We start from the raw sequence: 18,558 nt of genomic DNA, 5'->3' as shown, positions 1-18,558 counted from the left end.
TGCACGTACAAGCACCGGCAGGAAGTGTTCAGGCCGTGTGGAGGTACACCCTGGGCCCCTAATAGGCTCAGAATAAACATCAATATGAACTTGAGAGAAATTCATTTTGAATAATAGCAGAATGACCTATTTTCTAATAGTTACTCAATTCTTGGGTTTTTTTTTTTTCTCTCAGGCAGTCTTATATGTAAGAGAAATACGTGGTTATTGAAGGATATGAAAAACTGATACTCTGAAATTTTGAAATTTCATCTTAGTACCATGCCCAGACTCTGAAAGCCCTACACACAATGAAGCAGACTAGCAGATCTATATACGAGACTTTTTGTTGTAAAAAGTAAACAGGTTTATTTGACCATTTGTTCCTACATGCCTATATTTTTTTATCAGCTTTATTAAAGTATAAATCATACATACAATAAAATTCCATGATTTCAAGTGTGACGGTCGATGAGTTTTGATAAACGTGAACAGCCTAGTAATCACTGCCACAATCAATATACAGAACATTTCCATCCTCTTCAAATATTCTCTTGTTCCCTTCCAAAACCAATTCCCCAGTTCTAGCCCTGGCAACCACTGACGCACTTTCTTTTGTTTGAATTTTGGCTTTTCTAGGTTTTCACATAGTGTACTCCTACAGTGAGTTCTCTTTTGTGTCTGGCTTCTTTCACTTGGCATAATGCCATCTTGCTGTCTGCCCAAGTAGTTGTTGCTTTTCACCGATGAGTAGTATTTTCACATATTGATGTATCATCATTTGCTTATCCAGTCATCTGTTAATAGGCATTTCTGTTGTTTCCAAGTTTTGGAAACGGGAGTAAAGCTGCTCTAGAAATCTGAGTGCAAAACATATTTTTTGGGGTAAAATACCTAAAAATGAGGAACGATGGTTTTAGTACTAAAGAATATTTAACTTCCTTACATCAGGTATCCTTAAAAAAATTAAAAATACAAACCTATCTTAGCTATATTTCACAATAAAATTTATCAGAGGATCTATTGTAAGATGGTTGAAGAGTTCATACACTTTCCAGCCCTAAAAAGTCACACACATAATCACATACATTTAACATATTCCAAGATAATGCTTAATAATATGTAGGAAGAAACTATTCCTCCTAAATTTCAATAGATTATGTAAAATAAGATACACTAAAAAAAAAAAAAAAAAAAAAAAAACACTCATATTAGATGAACAAAGAAGCCCCATTAAGAATTCTGTTGTGGTTTTCTCTTAAGAGCAAAGAGCTATGGAATCTCTAATTTAAAAAGAGGATGATTTTAGTCCATCTTACAAAGAAATATGTTTATTAAACATCTACCTGCTTCTCACACTAGTTGACTTTAAATAACGAAGGAAAATAATTCTCATTTCCTAAATGAGAAACACTTCCTAACTCATATCCCCAGGATTGTTCTTAAACTTCCATATAGAAAAGTCTGGAATAGGAAATTATAAATATCAGACTCCAGGGTTATAAGCTTTCACATTCAAAAGTGCGGAGAATCCAACATTAACAAATTATAGTTCTTCAAAATTCAGAACCACATCTTAGATGTCCCTTAAGTAACAGTGATATTACTTCAGAGTTAACAACTACAATCACTGAATTGTAACACATGCAGATATTAAGAAAATTTCAAGTGTTCTAAATATCATAAAAATGAACATTTTACAATATCATGATATATAAAGATCATGTTCAACGAAACTTCAGTCACAACAAAGTAAAAATTTTACCTTCCTTTCAAGCTGCTTTCTAATTATTAAGTCTTAACTTCACTGAATGGAAAATAAAATCTATCCCGCAACAGATTTTTGTGGCAGAAACTAAAACTTTAAAAAATATCTGAAATGGAAACAGCATGAGAAGTTTCCTGACACTATATTTAGAGTCCCTTAACTCAACACTTAGAAACTCAATTTCATATTTTGTAAACTAGTCATATAAAATGATCCTAAAAGTATAAATGAGTTTTGTATCAACCAACGGACTCTGACAAGCTGCCATCTCACCACCTGTCACCGGCAGCTTCCAATGGAAACTTGTGGTACTTAAAACACATGTCAGCATCTGCCCAGGAAGCAGACCGCAGAGCGAAGACTGGAGCTCCAGGACACAGGTTATTAACTGCCACACGGTGGCAACGCCGCCAGCACACATTCTGTGTCCCCCAAGCCCCAGGAAGGCCACTCCGCATGCATCAATGCACCCAGTCTCTCGGATGGCGCAGAACTTCTAGAATTTCCGCTTCTTTGGAGTTCTCTGGGGGTGAATGCATGTACTCCCATCTAAACAGGTCCAAAACAAAAGCAAAAGATGTAATAATAATAATAAAAGTTATAATGAGCAATCCACATACCTCCTTACTGAAAATAAATGAAAAAAATTCTAAGAGCAAAAAATTTCTTATACCTTGTCTCCAATGTACCTAATATGCCTTTTACTCACCAGCCTTTTTAAAAACATTTGCTGTTAAAGAAAGCATTTTAATAATTCCAGAGCATACTTTGGCTGATATTAATATCCCAGAGTCAAAATACACTTTCACCATAAACCAGTTTCATACAATGTAGAACCTCTGATGACTCATGTGCAAATACTTATGCATTTATTTTAATGTGTTACTTTCTATTTAAGGCAATGATATTGGTTTGCCTTTTTAAATAAATTCTGTCAGAAATGGGGATCCCTGGGTGGCTCAGTGGTTTGGCACCTGGCTTTGGCCCAGGGCATGATCCTGGAGTCCCGGGATCGAGTCCCGCACTGGGCTCCCGGCATGGAGCCTGCTTCTCTCTCTGCCTGTGTCTCTGCCTCTGCTTCTCTCTCTCTGTGTGTCTATCATAAATAAATAAATAAATCTTTAAAAAAAAATTTCTGTCAGAAAAGGGATATAAAATTTAGGTAAATAATACTTCAGAGAATATACAAATATAGTCGAAATGAGCTGTAGAATGAAGTCTGGCAGACACTGGTTTAGACCAGGGGTTAGCAAACTTGTCCTATCCAGGATCACAAAATAGATGACTTTAATTTAGGCTTTGTGGGGCTGCAGTCTCTCGCATAGTCTTTTCTGTTTTCAATAATCTTCTAAAAATGTAAAATTCATTCTTAGCTCAAGGTCTGTAAATTATGTAAAATAAGGTCACATCACAAGTGGTCTTGGATTCACTTGCAGCCTGAAGTTTGTGCACCCTTGCTACAGACTCTAAGAAGCTAAAAGTGACCTGTCATGTAAACTGTTCAGATGGGCAAGGGATTGATGTATAATCCATCCATACCTGCAGCTAAGAAAATACCTTGTAAGTAGGGGCCAGTAGTAACCAGGAAGAAAACTGGAGACCTTAAAACCTTATCTCTACTTTTTCTTCATGTCTCGTCTCCAGGGAGGCAGGAACACCTAGCAGGGATGTGCGTGAGCTTTCAGCTAAGGACATGTGATCCCAACAACAGCAGTCGTACGAGGACAGAGCGAACGCCATTCTGAAGGCAGTCACAACCATACAGGGTGCTAACCTAACCAGGACAGATCTGCGCGGCAGAAAGAGGCCAGCCCTTCCTCGGTGCCACCCAGCAGTCTTCTTATTTGGACATTTACACTCACAGAGAAAAGAAGATTCTAGCTCTTATAAAACAAGTTGTGTAGTTTTTCCTTTTTTTCCTGATCTTTTCTATTTCATCGTGTACACACATCATTCTGTTTCTTTTTTTTTTAAGATTTTATTTGTTTGAGAGAAAGAGAGCGCAGGAGCAGGGGGAGGGGAAAGGAGAGAGGGAGAAGCAGACTCCCCACTGAGCAGGGAGCCTGTCCCAGGGCTGGATCCCAGGACCCTGGGATCATGACCTGAGCCCAAGGCAGCTGCTTAGCCAACTGGGTCACCCAGGTGACCAATTCTCCCATTCTCATGTTCTTATAGCCCAAAAGTCAACCCAATAGCACCAACATAAATAGATCTGTCTTTGAAATTCCCCTCATTGGGCTGCCTGGGTGGTTCAGTCAGTTTGGCATCCGACCCTTGATCTCAGCTCGTCTTGACCTCAGGGTTGTGAGTTCGAGCCCCACATCAGGTGCCACACTGGGCATGAAGTCTAGTCAAAAAATAAAAAATTCCCCCATAGGTTCAGTTAGCCTTTATGGAAGCTCACCATAGCAGCACGTAAAGCACAAAGAGGATGCCAAGCACCAGCAACACTCCTTCATACTTTCAAATAAGCTTGATGCTTCACACTGGAGAGCAAGACTTTTCCTCATAAATGTAACAATTTCTAATGAAATAAAGTTGAAAAATCTGATGTGCTCGAATAAATTTGCTTTGCCCATAGCTCTTACTAGAAAATTAGAGGTCAGCAAGGTCGCTCTGGGCCCCTAGATGTCGCCATCCACCTTATGTTCTCACTCCCTCTATCCTTTCCCGGCCGTCACCCACAAAGTCACATCATCCATCCTGACTTTAAAAAAAACAAAAAATATTATTTTCCTTATTATATGACTATGATTTTATCATAAAGTCAGCAAAGTCAAACCACTGAAGTCTTTAGGTAAGACGTATACAGTGTCAGTGTTTGTGTTTTGCGGGGCTCAGCCGACTAAGACCGGAGAAATAATTATCATGATGAGTTATTCTTACCGCGCGGTTAGAGGTAAAGACATCAAGATGCTTTCGATCCTGGATCCCGGAGTGAAGAGGCCAAACTTTGTCCCCCGATCATACAGCAGGTTAAATTCTACATACCTGCCACAAAGACAACAAATAACAGTAGGGCCACTTGAGTAAAATCTTTCTGCAGATTAGCGCGTGCAGGACACTCCCAGGGGGTGGGGGTGCCCCTGCCCCCTGCCGTCCTCCTCCCCGTCGGCTGGAACAGACAGAGGAGCCCCAGGCTGCAGCCAGCTAAGCCTTCTCCACGTGGACAGGCATAAATAAAGGCATTCTACCCAACGAACAATACGATATAGATTCGGCGCCAACACAGAGCAGTTACCAAACAAGGAGGTTATGTTTTCCAGTAAGTAAACAGAGTGGACACGGGGCTGACACCTGCAAAGCACAAAAACAATCAAGAGAAAGAAATGGCACCTCCGTCAGGACAGAACAGCTGTCTCTGGCCTTGCCCCAAGGTCTGAGATGTTTCAGAAGACTTTTCACCACCTGTAACTTCCACGCACTAAGATGGTGAAAACTGTTGTAATCGAAAGGCCAAGTACAGCTGACAGGAATTGAGTAACAATTACTAATATATTCTAGATACTTCCTTTCTTAAAGTACGTAACAGCCCTGATGAGCAGTGATATAATTCAGTCTTCCGGCAGATTCGTGGCAACCATAACAATAAGCAGTGGTTGAGCTACAGTCTTTATTTTGCTAAGAAAGACGTCTTTAGCCTCAACCTAAAACTTGGTTCAATAAATTTATTTTCCATTAACTGCCACGGTGTCAGATCTAAACTCTGTCTGGCTTCTAAATCTCTGACTGCCTTTGACCTCACGGGATTTTTTGTAAAAGGTCATTAAAGTTCAAAGATAATTTTTCCTACTCATATAAATGTAAAATGACCCACAGAGCTGAAGATTCAGTGAACAGTGCCCCTTTCAAATCATTTTTCAACTCATTCACAAGCTGTTCTCTTGGTCTCCACTTCCCTCAGACAGTCTGTTTGCCCACTGCATAGGCTTTAATGACACCTGGTGGAAGACAGCCTCTAGAATCCCGCAGTACTTAAATTTTTAGAAAACACTCTTCTGTGTAGAAACTTGCCAAAAGCCCTGAGGAAATGTAAAGAAATTATATCTATGGATCCCTTTCTAGTACTCAGTATTGATTCATCACAGATTGAATTGTGTGCATCAATAACTAATACCTTCTTCTACTTGTTTCGAAAGATAATATAAGCAAAATGTCTTAATTTCTTCCTAAGACCACGGAAAAGAATTTCGGTCTCTCGGCCACCTTGTTCACCCCGGACGCTGCCTTTATGAAACATGATATTCAAGGGATGGCTGTGCTACTCTAGTCTGTACGGATGTCTCTTCAAAGGCCCTTGCAAGGGACTCTCTAAATGAATTTTCTGGGAGGATCCCTGTACTGCTTTCCTTTCTTGAGTGAAAAATGCCTCTCTGACTCCTACTAGGTTTCACTTAGATCTGATCTTTCTGATCCTTCCAGATACATTCATCCTGAGGGGCCTGAAAACCATGAACCTTAGCCATTCCCTTCAACTTAACAGATACCCAAATTTTATGCTGTTTCCCTTTCCCAAAATACAACAAAGTTAAAGATCTTTAGTTTCTGGGGCGCCCGGCTGGCTTAGTTGGTAGACTCAGCCTAAGGATTGTGAGTTTGAGCCCCATGTTGGGTGTAGAGATTACTAACAGATAGATCAATTCATCAACTGATTGATCAACAGACATACTTTAAAAAAATTAAAATTAAAAAAAAAAATCCTTAGTTTCTGTTCTCCTATGGAAAAGAAGACTCTAAGATTGAAGTTCAAGGTCTGGGGAGAGAACAGCAGTAAGTGGATAAGAGACTAAAAAAAATTACCCAGTAAGAGACTAAAGTCCAAAGAGAAGCAGCCTGACCTGGGCAAGGGCAGCTCCTATTTGGGGCAGGAGGCAGCGGAGCCCGCGCAGATACAGATAGGGCTCTGAGCGCCACGTGGAAGGAGGTGAAGGCAATGCTGACAACCACAGTGAAGAGCTGGGTTATCTTAAATCCCAGAGTTGACTGCCCTCTTAAAACCTACCGATAAAGGTGGTGGCAGGAGGTTCTCTGTGGGAAACAGCCACCAAGACCAAAACCAACACAAAATAACAGACACCAGCAAGAACACAAAACGTTATTCCTATGTCTTAGAAGTTTTAAGGCTTTGTCTAATTAGTATTCACAGAATCTGTCCACTTTGCACATGAAATCCTATGAAAACTAGAACACTGCATTTTCCTGAGGGTTTTTTTTTTTTCTTTTTTGTAGATTTTCATTGGATATTTATTGACGTATAATTGTTACATTAGTTTCAGGTGTACAATATGATTCAACAGTTCTGTACATTACTCTGTGCTTATCGCCAAAAGTGTACTCTTAATCCCCTTCACCCTATTTCACATCTCCCACCCACCTCCCGGCTTGTAACCACTAATTTGTTCTCTGTATTTGAGTCTAGTTTTTTTGTTTCTTTTTTATTTGTTCATTTGGTTCTTACACTGCACATATTACTCAGCCATAAAAAAAGAATGAGATCTTGCCATTTGTAACAACATGGATGGAGCTCCAGGGTATAAGGCTAAGTGAAATAAGTCAGAGAAAGACAAATACCCTATGATTTCATTTACATGTGGAATTTAAGAAATAAAACAGCACAGAGTTTTAAATTATCCTCTCAGGCACACCTTCCCCACTAAACTGGGAGCTTCTTTTCCAGATGCATGTTATGCACATCTTTGTCACTAGGATAGTGCCTACCTAGAGGGATAGTATAATAAATATCAAGTGAAAAAAGGGAGGAATAGTAAAGATATAGTTGAAAAATCAGGAGACAAAAAAAAAAAAAAAGTCCCAAACAGATGCATTAAGAACTTCTAACAAGAAAACGTAATCACTGCCATTCTCCCCAAGTTTCTAAATAATGACCAGATAACAGAGGCAGCTGTAAGAAAGAATAAACACAAATATTTACCTTTAAACTTGAAACATTACCTAAGTTGGCCTTTTCAGGGACTAGCCTTACCTTCTTAAGTACTGGAACTATTATTTGCCTGAGACAGAATTACATACATGAGAAACTCCGTGTTACAGCTAGGGACCAGAACTCACATGCAGTAAGATCGCAATGAGGACTGACGTGAGCTAGCAGAGTGGCTCACCTGGAGCCGATGTGCAAGCATACCCTGGGTGCAGATGACGTCAACGTGGTCACCCGACTTAGCTCACCAAGCTCAGCGCACAGAACAGGGTGGCTAAGGTGACTATCTGGTAAGACATACAGACCTGCTTCAGCTGTGTAACGTCCTCCACGTAAGGGAAAGACTGCCAGTCACGGTGACCTGCTTCCACATCTGGGGTCTTTTATTTCCTAGTTGTGTTATCTTGGGCAAGAGACTTACTTTTCTCGGAGTAAGTTTTATCATCTGTAAAATGATGATAATCAGACCCGTCTCACAGCTGTATAAAGACTAGATGCCAACCGTCTAACGTTTTGGCTGGCACATAGAAAGGACTCCCTAATTAGTAAGTATTACCATTAAGTATAAATGATCTCTGAGATGACTATGTCCATTATAATGACCTCCATGAAATCTTAAAGATGAATAGAAACGTGTGGGAGTCCAAATTTACAATGCAGCAAAAACATTAAATGATGCCCATATCTTGGCATAAGGCTGGAAGGCACTGCTAGAAGGCCCAAAGGAATCAGCCGAATTAAATTCAGCAAGTACCACTACATGGCTGCTAGGAGTCTCTAATGTACAGACAATGAAATAAATTTTGCCTTTTTTTAACGTTTTATTTATTTGAGAGAGAGTGTGTGCTCACACATGAGCATTGAGGGGAGTGGGGGAGCAGAGGGAGAAGCAGACTCCCCACTGAGCAGGGAACCTGATGCAGGTGTCGGGGCTCAATTCCAGGACCCCGAGATCATGATCTGAGCTAAAGGCAGAGGCTCAACCACCCAGGAGCCCCAACTTTGCCCTTTTTATAAAACTGTTCCACACAATTTTTAATGTGCATTTAACATTCATCTAGCTATAAAAAGCAGCTCAGGATAGTATTAATACACCTCTAATGAAGTAACTGCCCAAGACAACACACCAGCCACTATGACTCCTGCTGCCCCACTTCCCCCAGCAGTCATGCAATGAGACGATATATTCTCCTGTTGCTCACTCACCGTCCTCTCCGGAGCTGCTGCCATAGCTTCTCCTGGGGCGTGAAAGAGTCATTGTGGTGCTTTTTCACAAGAGGAATATAAGAAGGAACAACAGCCTGGGCACAGCTCTGCACAAAGCGAAACACTTCCTCCTTGGATGGAGAGTCAAGGTCATCAAAAAAGATGCCCCCGATGCCCCTCCTCTCCCCACGATGGACTATAAAAAAGTAGTCATCACACCTGGAAAACACAGGAAAGCCATGTCAAGGATCAATGTGAGCTTTCCAGCTTAGGGCGCTATCCTTGACTAGTGCCCACACGGTGGCCTTACTTTTCCTCCAACTCTGAAATGACACTAGGGCTTTAGACAGATTTCCCCCAAGTTAGCGCCCACATAGAAAATGCTCGTGCTCTTATGTGCAATGCAAGTAGGGAATTTAACACATGTCTATGGAGAGGATATGGAACTCTAAAAACTTTAATAAAAAAGAAACAAAGAGTCCAGTATTAATAGCGTATTTCTTAAAACGAGTGATGTGACTGCCTTCGGCAGCACTGCTGCTTCTCCAAGAGGCTGGACAGGACTCCTCTAGCAACACCACCAACCAAGTCTGTGTCTGGGAACCAACCCTTTGGCTCCTGAGTCAGATCTTTATTCACCAAAGAAAGGTACAGTAAATAATCTCTAAGGTCTCTTCAGCAATAGAGTGAGGGCCCTATAGTACGCATGACTGAGGGAGGGGCTGGCACAGGAGCCGTTCAGAGAACACCTACAGACATATGAAAGGTTACTCTGTGAGCCCGCAGAGCAAACTATCCATCTGGTCGAGTCTTCCCCCTCACTGTGCCTACTAGAGCGGGTTTCCTAAAAATTATTTCCTAAATGCTAAATTTGTAGAATAGTTTACAGTGTCGAAATAGCTTGTTAGATGATCTCTAGAAGAATAATGATCTGTAAATAGAAAAACCTGTACGAACAAAAACTAAAAGCCATTTAAAAGATTCTATTAAAAATAGCCTTAATTTAAAAAAAAAAAATAGCCTTCTAGCTTAAAAAAAAAAAAAAAAAAAAACAAAGGTAGTAGCTGCAAATCCCTAGAGCTGATACACTGGTATGATTCCCCTTGACTGATTTGTTGGCCTTCTTTTCCATGTACATCTTTTTTTTTTTTTTCAAGATTTTATTTATTTATTCATGAGAGACACAGGGACAGGCAGAGACACAGGAATAGGGAGAAGCAGGCTCCCTGCGGGGAGCCCAATATGGGACTCGATCCCGGATCCCGGGATCATGACCTGAGCTGAAGGCAGATGCTCAACCACTAAGCCACCCAGATGCCCCTCCATGCACATCTTATTAACATAGTTGAAGTACATCCTGAGTAAGGTTGTGAAATCAGCTTTAACCAAATCACCCTAATTCAAAATCTCCATGAAATTATGAAATTAAGAAATTTGCTACATACTTATACTGAAAGCTTATTTTTAACTAACCTGCATCCTCAATATCTTAGTAACTAATATCACCCAGATAGAATCATCTCAATAATAGCAATAAGAGGAAACCAAAAAATGTCACCCAATGTCACCCATACCAGTCCTCTTCCTGGAAGGATGCTGATTTGTGAGAGAGAAAAAAAAACAAAACAACAACAACAAAAAACAACCCTCCACCATGTCTCTATGCTCCCACCACTATGCAATTATCAGTGGTAATATCGATGGAAAAGAGAATATACCCTTTCTGAGAGTCTTAAAGCTGGACTCTGCATCTTACATAAATAATATCAAGATTCCACAATTATTAGTTCTAAAAGCAAAGCAAAACTACCCCCACCCAAACAAACAAAAAACACCAAAACCTCTTCTCCCCCTCCTTTTTCAGGAATGCCAATTATCTCTAAGCAGGTTGGGTACTTCACTCTTATTCCAAACAATTAATGCCTGGACTCCATTTCACATCTACCAAATATCCTGGATCTCCTCACAACACATTTGTTTCCCTTTCCTTTATCATTCGAGTTTCTTTAACACAGTGTCCAATCCCACTCTTCTCCTTGCGCAAAGCATCTGGTATATTTGCATCGCTCCCTAATAGTTCTCCAACCCCCTCCAAGTCCTAATGTTCCCATGGCAACAACAGTTCTCAACTGGGAGGAGGAGTAGATATCCTACCCCAGGATTAAAAAGTCTCTAATTCTCAGGCATAGATCACGTTAAAATTTCTATCCTAAATTATTTTTGCAGTCAAAAATATGCTGCTACCCAATTTTTATTACAGACATTCAAATATTTCTAAGTAAGTAACTTAGTAAGACTGCTTCAAATGGGTATCCCACTTCTAAATGGGCAAAGAAAACAGATCTACCTTCATAAGTTGAAAAAGGCAACACGGTAATTGCCTTTAGGACCTACAAAAGGAAGGAATGAAATGTATTTTAGATGTATTGACAATACCTTTACCTACCATTTTTTAAATTTAGGGTAGAGATCAGGACCATGCTGGTCACAGGCCTCCTTCAGAGTTCTGTGAAAATGGACAGCATCCTCTTGGTTCAAGTATGTTGGAGTAAGGTCACACCCACCGCCAAACCACCACTGCTTGTTACCTACAAAACCAAGGCATGAGATTCTCATGCAGACGTTGGACTGTGAGAGGCAGCGCACTACTTGTATCTGCAAAGTGAGTTTATCAGATTCGTTTATTAAACATGAAATGGGGGACAATCAAAAAGTATTTAACTAAATTTAGCTCTGAATGCCCAGGAAAGCCTAAGCAGGAAAGAAAAGGTAAAAGCAGAAAGAGAAGTAGGAAATTAAAAAGTGAGAGAGTAGAACCAGACAGGGAAAGGACACGCATGGCAGTGAATGAGGAAACACCATGTGGGTGGGCCAGGCAGTAGATCTCGAGTCTGGCTGCGTATCAGAATCACATGAAGAGCGTTAAATGCCTCTGCTAGGTCACAATTTAAAGAACAAACAAGCAAAAAACAAGCAAATCTCTGGCCCAAGCATCTACGGTTTATAAAAAACACCCCTGGAGATTCTGATGTTGCCTGAATTAAAAACCACTGCCCCGCCCCTTACTCCAGGAAACACTTGCAGACGGACACAACTTGACATCTGAGAATAAATATTTCATGTGCTCGGTTGGGTCGACAGACTGCCATTACCAGTGATCGACTTCTACCATGACAAGGTTGAACCGAACGGAATGTCTTCAAAATGCAAGTTAAATACCTGGCCTTTAAATGCCATCACTGCAGAGACACCAAGAGCCCCAGAGTGGCACCGCATGGATGCTCTGCTGGGCGGAAACACCCGGCCCAGCCTAGAGAGACCGGGGCTGGAACTACATGTCCACAATAGGCACCATAATAGGCTTCACCCTATCTTAAGCCCACAGACAGTATGCTGGGGACTAGTGAACCAACGCACGTGGAAGACTTTTTCCAAAAGCAAATCCTCCATTTCAATATAACCTTGTACATAATAAGGTTTTCCTGTGGACTTCCTGAGGATTTCTTTTCTTGGGCAAAGAACCCTGTGTGCACTCTGAATTTGATATTCCTTAAATCATTCCTTCTGTGTTGAAGGCAATATGGGGAAGTCACAGCCCAGCCAATACTATTTTCTCTTTTCACCTTTAGTGTACAATCCATTGCACTAGCCAAGGAGTAAGGCTTCATATGCCTCCTGAAAAACCTAGTTAAGATTTATGTATTCTGGGGCACCTAGTGACTCAGTGGTGGAACGTCTGCCTTCCGCTCAGGGCCCAGGATTGAGTCCCACATCGGACTCCCTGCATGGAGCCTGCTTCTCCCTCTGCCTGTGTCTCTGCCACTCTTTCTGTGTCTCTCATGAATAAATAAAATCTTTAAAAAAAAAAAAAAGATTTATATACTCTTTCTCACATTTAGATCATACCCTCTGCCTTGTTTTAAAACACACATTTTGCACAATAATATTTTGCACACCTCCAGGGATGCTTACCGTCGGCTTCTTCTACTTCAAAGTATCTGTAGTTGAAATGGATAGTAGGCGCATGAGGATTCTTGGGGTGGATAACAGAGCTCACGCCCATAGCTGAAAATGGCAATTTACCTGGAAAGTAAAACATGAAGTGAGCAGCACTCAACCAGCAGGCTTGATTAACTCCAACTTAGTTTCTGAAGCAATTTTCAAGAGCTGCTTTTATGTCTTTTAAAAAACCAATTTTTAAAAAGTAAATGTGAACATGCTTCTCTGGTATATGCACCCAAATGGCTTTTTTTGTCGTTTTTTTTTTTTTTTTTTTTTTTTTTACAGAAGCACTGTTTATTTTACAAATAAAACTTGTGAAGGGAAAAAAAGAAGTTTGAAAGGACTGTGATAGGCTATGGAGACTGATTTACCATCTTTAGTCTTCAGATTTTTTCCTCGGCTTCTCATTTGTTTTGCTGCTTCCTCAGAAAGATTCCCATGAACAACAGAAATGCTCACCCCAGCCTTTTCAAAAACATGCCCATCTTGAAGTACACAGCTGATGCCACCACCTCCTGTGTATAGAAACAGAAAATGAGGAGAGAGCATAAGGGTACAGCAAAATCAAATATAACCCTTGCATGAAGGTGGTGGGATGAGGAGTTATCTTCCTCTTCTCCAAATCTTCTATAACATCAGTATATGTATAATTTTTAAATACAATAAAATCAGGTAATCAGCTTAGCTTGACGACACTGCTACTGAGAGGGGGCAAAAACTACACCTTCCCCACATCACTAAACTGAAGATTTCTTCTACAACTAAAATAAACACAGGAAAGGGATGCCTGGGTGCCTCAGTGGTAGAGCCTCTGCCTTCGGCTCCCTGCATGGAGCCTGCTTCTCCCTTTGCCTGTTTCTCCACCTCTCTTTGTGTCTCTCGTGAATAAATCTTAAAAAAAAAAAAAAAAAAAAAGAATCACATAATATCTTCCCTTCAACTACTGTTCAAAATGGCATGCGTTGGTTATGATATATGAGAGGAGGCTGAGATTAAAAACAGGCATGGGTATATTTGAGGGGTATTCTATTATAGAATTTAAGAGCTTCCTATTATTTCAAATGTTTTTTTCTCAGTGTGTCATTTACCATTTAATTCTGCTTACAGGCAATTAAAAAAAAATGGTAGCTATTTGAACTCTTCAGGGATTGGGAACCTTAAACTGAGTTAAGACACATATTAATATTTAAGTATCTGAGCTTTATGCTTAATAGCTAGCTTATTTTTTATTTTTTATTTATTTTTTGCTAGTTTGTTTTTTAAACATTAGAGTTACCATCAAGCCAACTGTTTTATGGAGGTACCTGTTTGCCTTGTTTTGTTTTTAAGAATTTTTAGAGCTGGATGGGACGTAAGATGACCCAGTGCAAACTACCCGCCCCCTGCACATTTCAAATGAGAAAATGAGGTCCAGAAAGATAAAACACCTTATCACAGATAAGATCACACAGCTGGCAAGCGGGCCCAACAATTTGTCTTTCTATGCATCACACAGTATTGTAAGCACTTCACATACATCCAACCTGATAATACCCTCATATATTATTTCTAATCTCATTTCATTAATGAGAAACAGAGGTACACCAAAAATTCAGTACCTTCTGAAGACCGCAGTAGCTATTCTAGTACTTGAGCTTGTCTGGTTCAGACATTACATTACAGAATGGAAAACACTTTGAAGACCACATTTAGCCTCGTTTAATATCAATGTGGCGGTTTCACAGCTCAAAGTCCGCTGAGGAGAAGCGGCAGTAGTATTCCTGGCTAAGAAGTCAGGAATTCCTCAAATTTATGACCAAGATGTGGGGTTTTCACTCCACAGGCAATAACAAGGTCATGAATACATGATTCTCTAAAAACTGGGGTTTTCTTTATTAAAGCATTATTGACATATATTAGTGTCAGGCGTATGACGCAATGATTTATTTTTTTGATGCAATGATTTAAATGTTTGTATATGTTGCAAAATAAGCCTACTTAGGTCATCACAGAATTACGAAATTTTTTCCTTACAACGAGAATTTTCAAGCTCTACTCCCTTAGCAACCTTAAAACACGCAATACGGTATTTTTGACTATAGTCCCCAAGCTGTGCGTTATATTCTCATGAGTTACTTCATAACACAGTTTGCACCCCCGGCTCCCCTGGGTCATTCTGCCCGCTCCCCTCGCCCCCTCCTGTTGACAACCACTAATCTGAACAACTGGGCTTTAATACTGAAGTTTTCTGGCCGTTGGAAGGAAAGATGTTCCCAGTAGGAAACCTGGCGCTGCAGGCAGAGCTACTGACACGCAAGCGGTCCTCGCGCCCCTTGAGAACAAGACGCAGGGACACAAGGTGGCCGCGGGCTGGAGTCCGGGCCGGGCAGGAGGCAACCTCACGTTTCCTCCAGGAGGAGAAGGGGTGAATGCGCCCGAGAAACGGGGGAGACGGGAAGACGGGGGAGTCGGGGGAGGGCCGCTGCTCAAGGACAACTCGGACACGCAGGCTCCGCGGCTGAAGATGACCTTAGGGCTCCGAGGGGACCGCTGTCAACCGCGCCGCCCGGGGACGGGGCTCAGGGGCCGCGGGCGGACGGGGACCGGGGACCGGGATGCGGGGCTCAGGGGCCGCGGACGGACGGGGATGGGGACCGGGGCGGGGACGCGGGGCTCAGGGGCCGCGGACGGACGGGGACCGGGGACGGGGATGCGGGGCTCAGGGGCCGCGGACCGACGGGGACGGGGACCGGGGACGGGGATGCGGGGCTCAGGGGCCGCGGGCGGACGGGGACGGGGACCGGGGCGGGGACGCGGACGGACGGGGACGGGGACCGGGGCGGGGACGCGGGGCTCAGGGGCCGCGGGCGGACGGGGACCGGGGACGGGGATGCGGGGCTCAGGGGCCGCGGACGGACGGGGATGGGGACCGGGGCGGGGATGCGGGGCTCAGGGGCCGCGGACGGACGGGGACGGGGACCGGGGACGGGGATGCGGGGCTCAGGGGCCGCGGACGGACGGGGACCGGGGACGGGGATGCGGGGCTCAGGGGCCGCGGACGGACGGGGGCGGGGATGCGGGGCTCAGGGGCCGCGGACGGACGGGGCGGGGACCGGGGCGGGGACGCGGACGGACGGGGACGGGGACCGGGGCGGGGACGCGGGGCTCAGGGGCCGCGGGCGGACGGGGACCGGGGACCGGGATGCGGGGCTCAGGGGCCGCGGACGGACGGGGCGGGGACCGGGGCGGGGACGCGGACGGACGGGGACGGGGACCGGGGCGGGGACGCGGGGCTCAGGGGCCGCGGACGGACGGGGACGGGGACCGGGGACGGGGATGCGGGGCTCAGGGGCCGCGGACGGACGGGGATGGGGACCGGGGCGGGGATGCGGGGCTCAGGGGCCGCGGACGGACGGGGACCGGGGACGGGGACGCGGGGCTCAGGGGCCGCGGACGGACGGGGACCGGGGACGGGGATGCGGGGCTCAGGGGCCGCGGACGGACGGGGACGGGGACCGGGGACGGGGACGCGGGGCTCAGGGGCCGCGGACGGACGGGGACGGGGACCGGGGCGGGGACGCGGGGCTCAGGGGCCGCGGGCGGACGGGGACGGGGACCGGGGCGGGGACGCGGACGGACGGGGACGGGGACCGGGGCGGGGACGCGGGGCTCAGGGGCCGCGGGCGGACGGGGACCGGGGACCGGGATGCGGGGCTCAGGGGCCGCGGACGGACGGGGATGGGGACCGGGGCGGGGATGCGGGGCTCAGGGGCCGCGGACGGACGGGGACCGGGGACGGGGACGCGGGGCTCAGGGGCCGCGGACGGACGGGGACGGGGACCGGGGACGGGGATGCGGGGCTCAGGGGCCGCGGACGGACGGGGATGGGGACCGGGGCGGGGATGCGGGGCTCAGGGGCCGCGGACGGACGGGGACCGGGGACGGGGACGCGGGGCTCAGGGGCCGCGGACGGACGGGGACCGGGGACGGGGATGCGGGGCTCAGGGGCCGCGGACGGACGGGGACGGGGACCGGGGACGGGGACGCGGGGCTCAGGGGCCGCGGACGGACGGGGACGGGGACCGGGGCGGGGACGCGGGGCTCAGGGGCCGCGGGCGGACGGGGACGGGGGCCGGGACGCGGGGCTCAGGGCCTGGCGCACCCTCGGCGGACGGCCGCCCCCTCCCGCCCCGCCCCCCGCCCCGCCGGGCCGCTCACCTTCCTTCCTCTCCCAGCGGTCCACGGAGAAGCGGGCGCCGCCGTCCACCTGCGCCAGCGCCCGGCACACCTGCGCCTGCGTCTCCAGCACCAGCAGCTCCATCCTGGTCTTCATGTCGCCCGGCCTGGCCCGCAGCTCGCGCAGGGCGGTCACCGGCGGCGCCATGAAGCAGCGGCAGCGGCGGCCCAGCTCGTCGTCGTCGTCGTCGTCGTCGCCGTCCTGCCGCCTCCCCGGCGACGGGCTCCGCGGCCCCCGGCTCCTGGGCTCCGCCTCCGCCCGCTCCGCGCGCCCGAAGGCGGCGGCCGCCAGCCCCGCCAGCCCCGCCAGCCCGGCCAGCGCCCCGCTCAGCCCGGTGCCCGGCCGGGGGCCTCCTCTCGCCGCCGGGCTGTGCCCCAGGCCCCGGCTCGGCTCCCGGCCCGCGGCGCCCGGCGGCCGGCAGGTGCGTCCCGCCGCGCGGCTCCCGGCCCCGGCGCTCAGCCCGCCGCCGCCGCCCCGCGCCGCTCGCCAGCACGAGCCCGCGCTCAGCCCGCCCAGGCGCAAGGCCATGCTGCCCGCGGCCGCGTCCCGGGGTCGGTCCCCGAGCTGCCGCGGCCCAAGTCGGCACCCGCGCCTGCAGACGCGACCTGGGGCGCAGAAGAGCCGGGCGGCCGATGGGAGGCGGGGGCTGCTGGGAGCTGTAGTCCGGCCGATGGGAGGCGGGCGCTGCTGGGAGCTGTAGTCCGGCTGCTGGGAGCTGCGGTGCGGCTGCTGGGAGGCGGGGGAGGCCGATGGGTGGCGGGAGCTGCTGGGAGGCGGGGGAGGCCGATGGGAGGCGGGGGCTGCTGGGAGCTGTAGTCCGGCCGATGGGAGGCGGGCGCTGCTGGGAGCTGTAGTCCGGCTGCTGGGAGCTGCGGTGCGGCTGCTGGGAGGCGGGGGAGGCCGATGGGTGGCGGGAGCTGCTGGGAGGCGGGGGAGGCCGATGGGAGGCGGGGGCTGCTGGGAGCTGTAGTCCGGCCGATGGGAGGCGGGCGCTGCTGGGAGCTGTAGTCCGGCTGCTGGGAGCTGCGGTGCGGCTGCTGGGAGGCGGGGGAGGCCGATGGGAGGCGGGAGCTGCTGGGAGCTGCGGTCCGGCTGCTCCGCCTGCAGGGGCGCGCCGGGGAGATAAGAGGGTGCGCCTCCCCAGGAGGGCGGGCCCCCAAACCCGGGAGCCGGGTGCTGATGATGCGAAGGCGGAGATAAGAGGCTTTCTGGTCACGTCCCACTTCTGGTCGGCTGTCCGTCCAATCAACCCCCGGGAGAAGCCAAATTAGGGCTGGAGGCTGAGGTCTAAGGGGTCAGAAGTATAGCCAGAGACACCCCCCCCCCCATGCACATTTTCATCCTGGGTTGCAAATCCTGACCCCGAATCTGTAGAAGGCCCCTTCGACTTCCAGAGCCTGCCCGATGGGCTGGGGCCGGAGCCTGGGAGACTCCTTACTTACAAGCAGT

At 47.4% G+C, this 18,558-nt stretch overlaps 1 protein-coding gene across 1 annotated transcript; it reads right to left on the bottom strand.

Annotated features, from left to right (window-relative positions):
• Nucleotides 1–322: 322 nt before the first annotated feature.
• CPOX (coproporphyrinogen oxidase) lies at nt 323–17,732 on the bottom strand. The gene is made up of 7 exons (XM_072812509.1): nt 17,091–17,732; nt 13,265–13,408; nt 12,864–12,974; nt 11,338–11,479; nt 8,892–9,110; nt 4,634–4,738; nt 323–2,296 (listed from the first exon to the last, which is right to left on the bottom strand). Exons 1-7 carry the CDS (start codon nt 17,635–17,637, stop codon nt 2,209–2,211), a joined length of 1,356 nt encoding a protein of 451 aa, XP_072668610.1. The 5' UTR covers nt 17,638–17,732; the 3' UTR covers nt 323–2,208.
• Nucleotides 17,733–18,558: the final 826 nt, after the last annotated feature.

The sequence above is a fragment of the Canis lupus genome, chromosome 35 (assembly GCF_048164855.1).
Source record: "Canis lupus baileyi chromosome 35, mCanLup2.hap1, whole genome shotgun sequence".
Lineage (NCBI taxonomy): Eukaryota > Metazoa > Chordata > Mammalia > Carnivora > Canidae > Canis > Canis lupus.
Note: the sequence above shows the minus strand (reverse complement) of the source record. Positions and strands in the feature narration are given on the sequence as shown.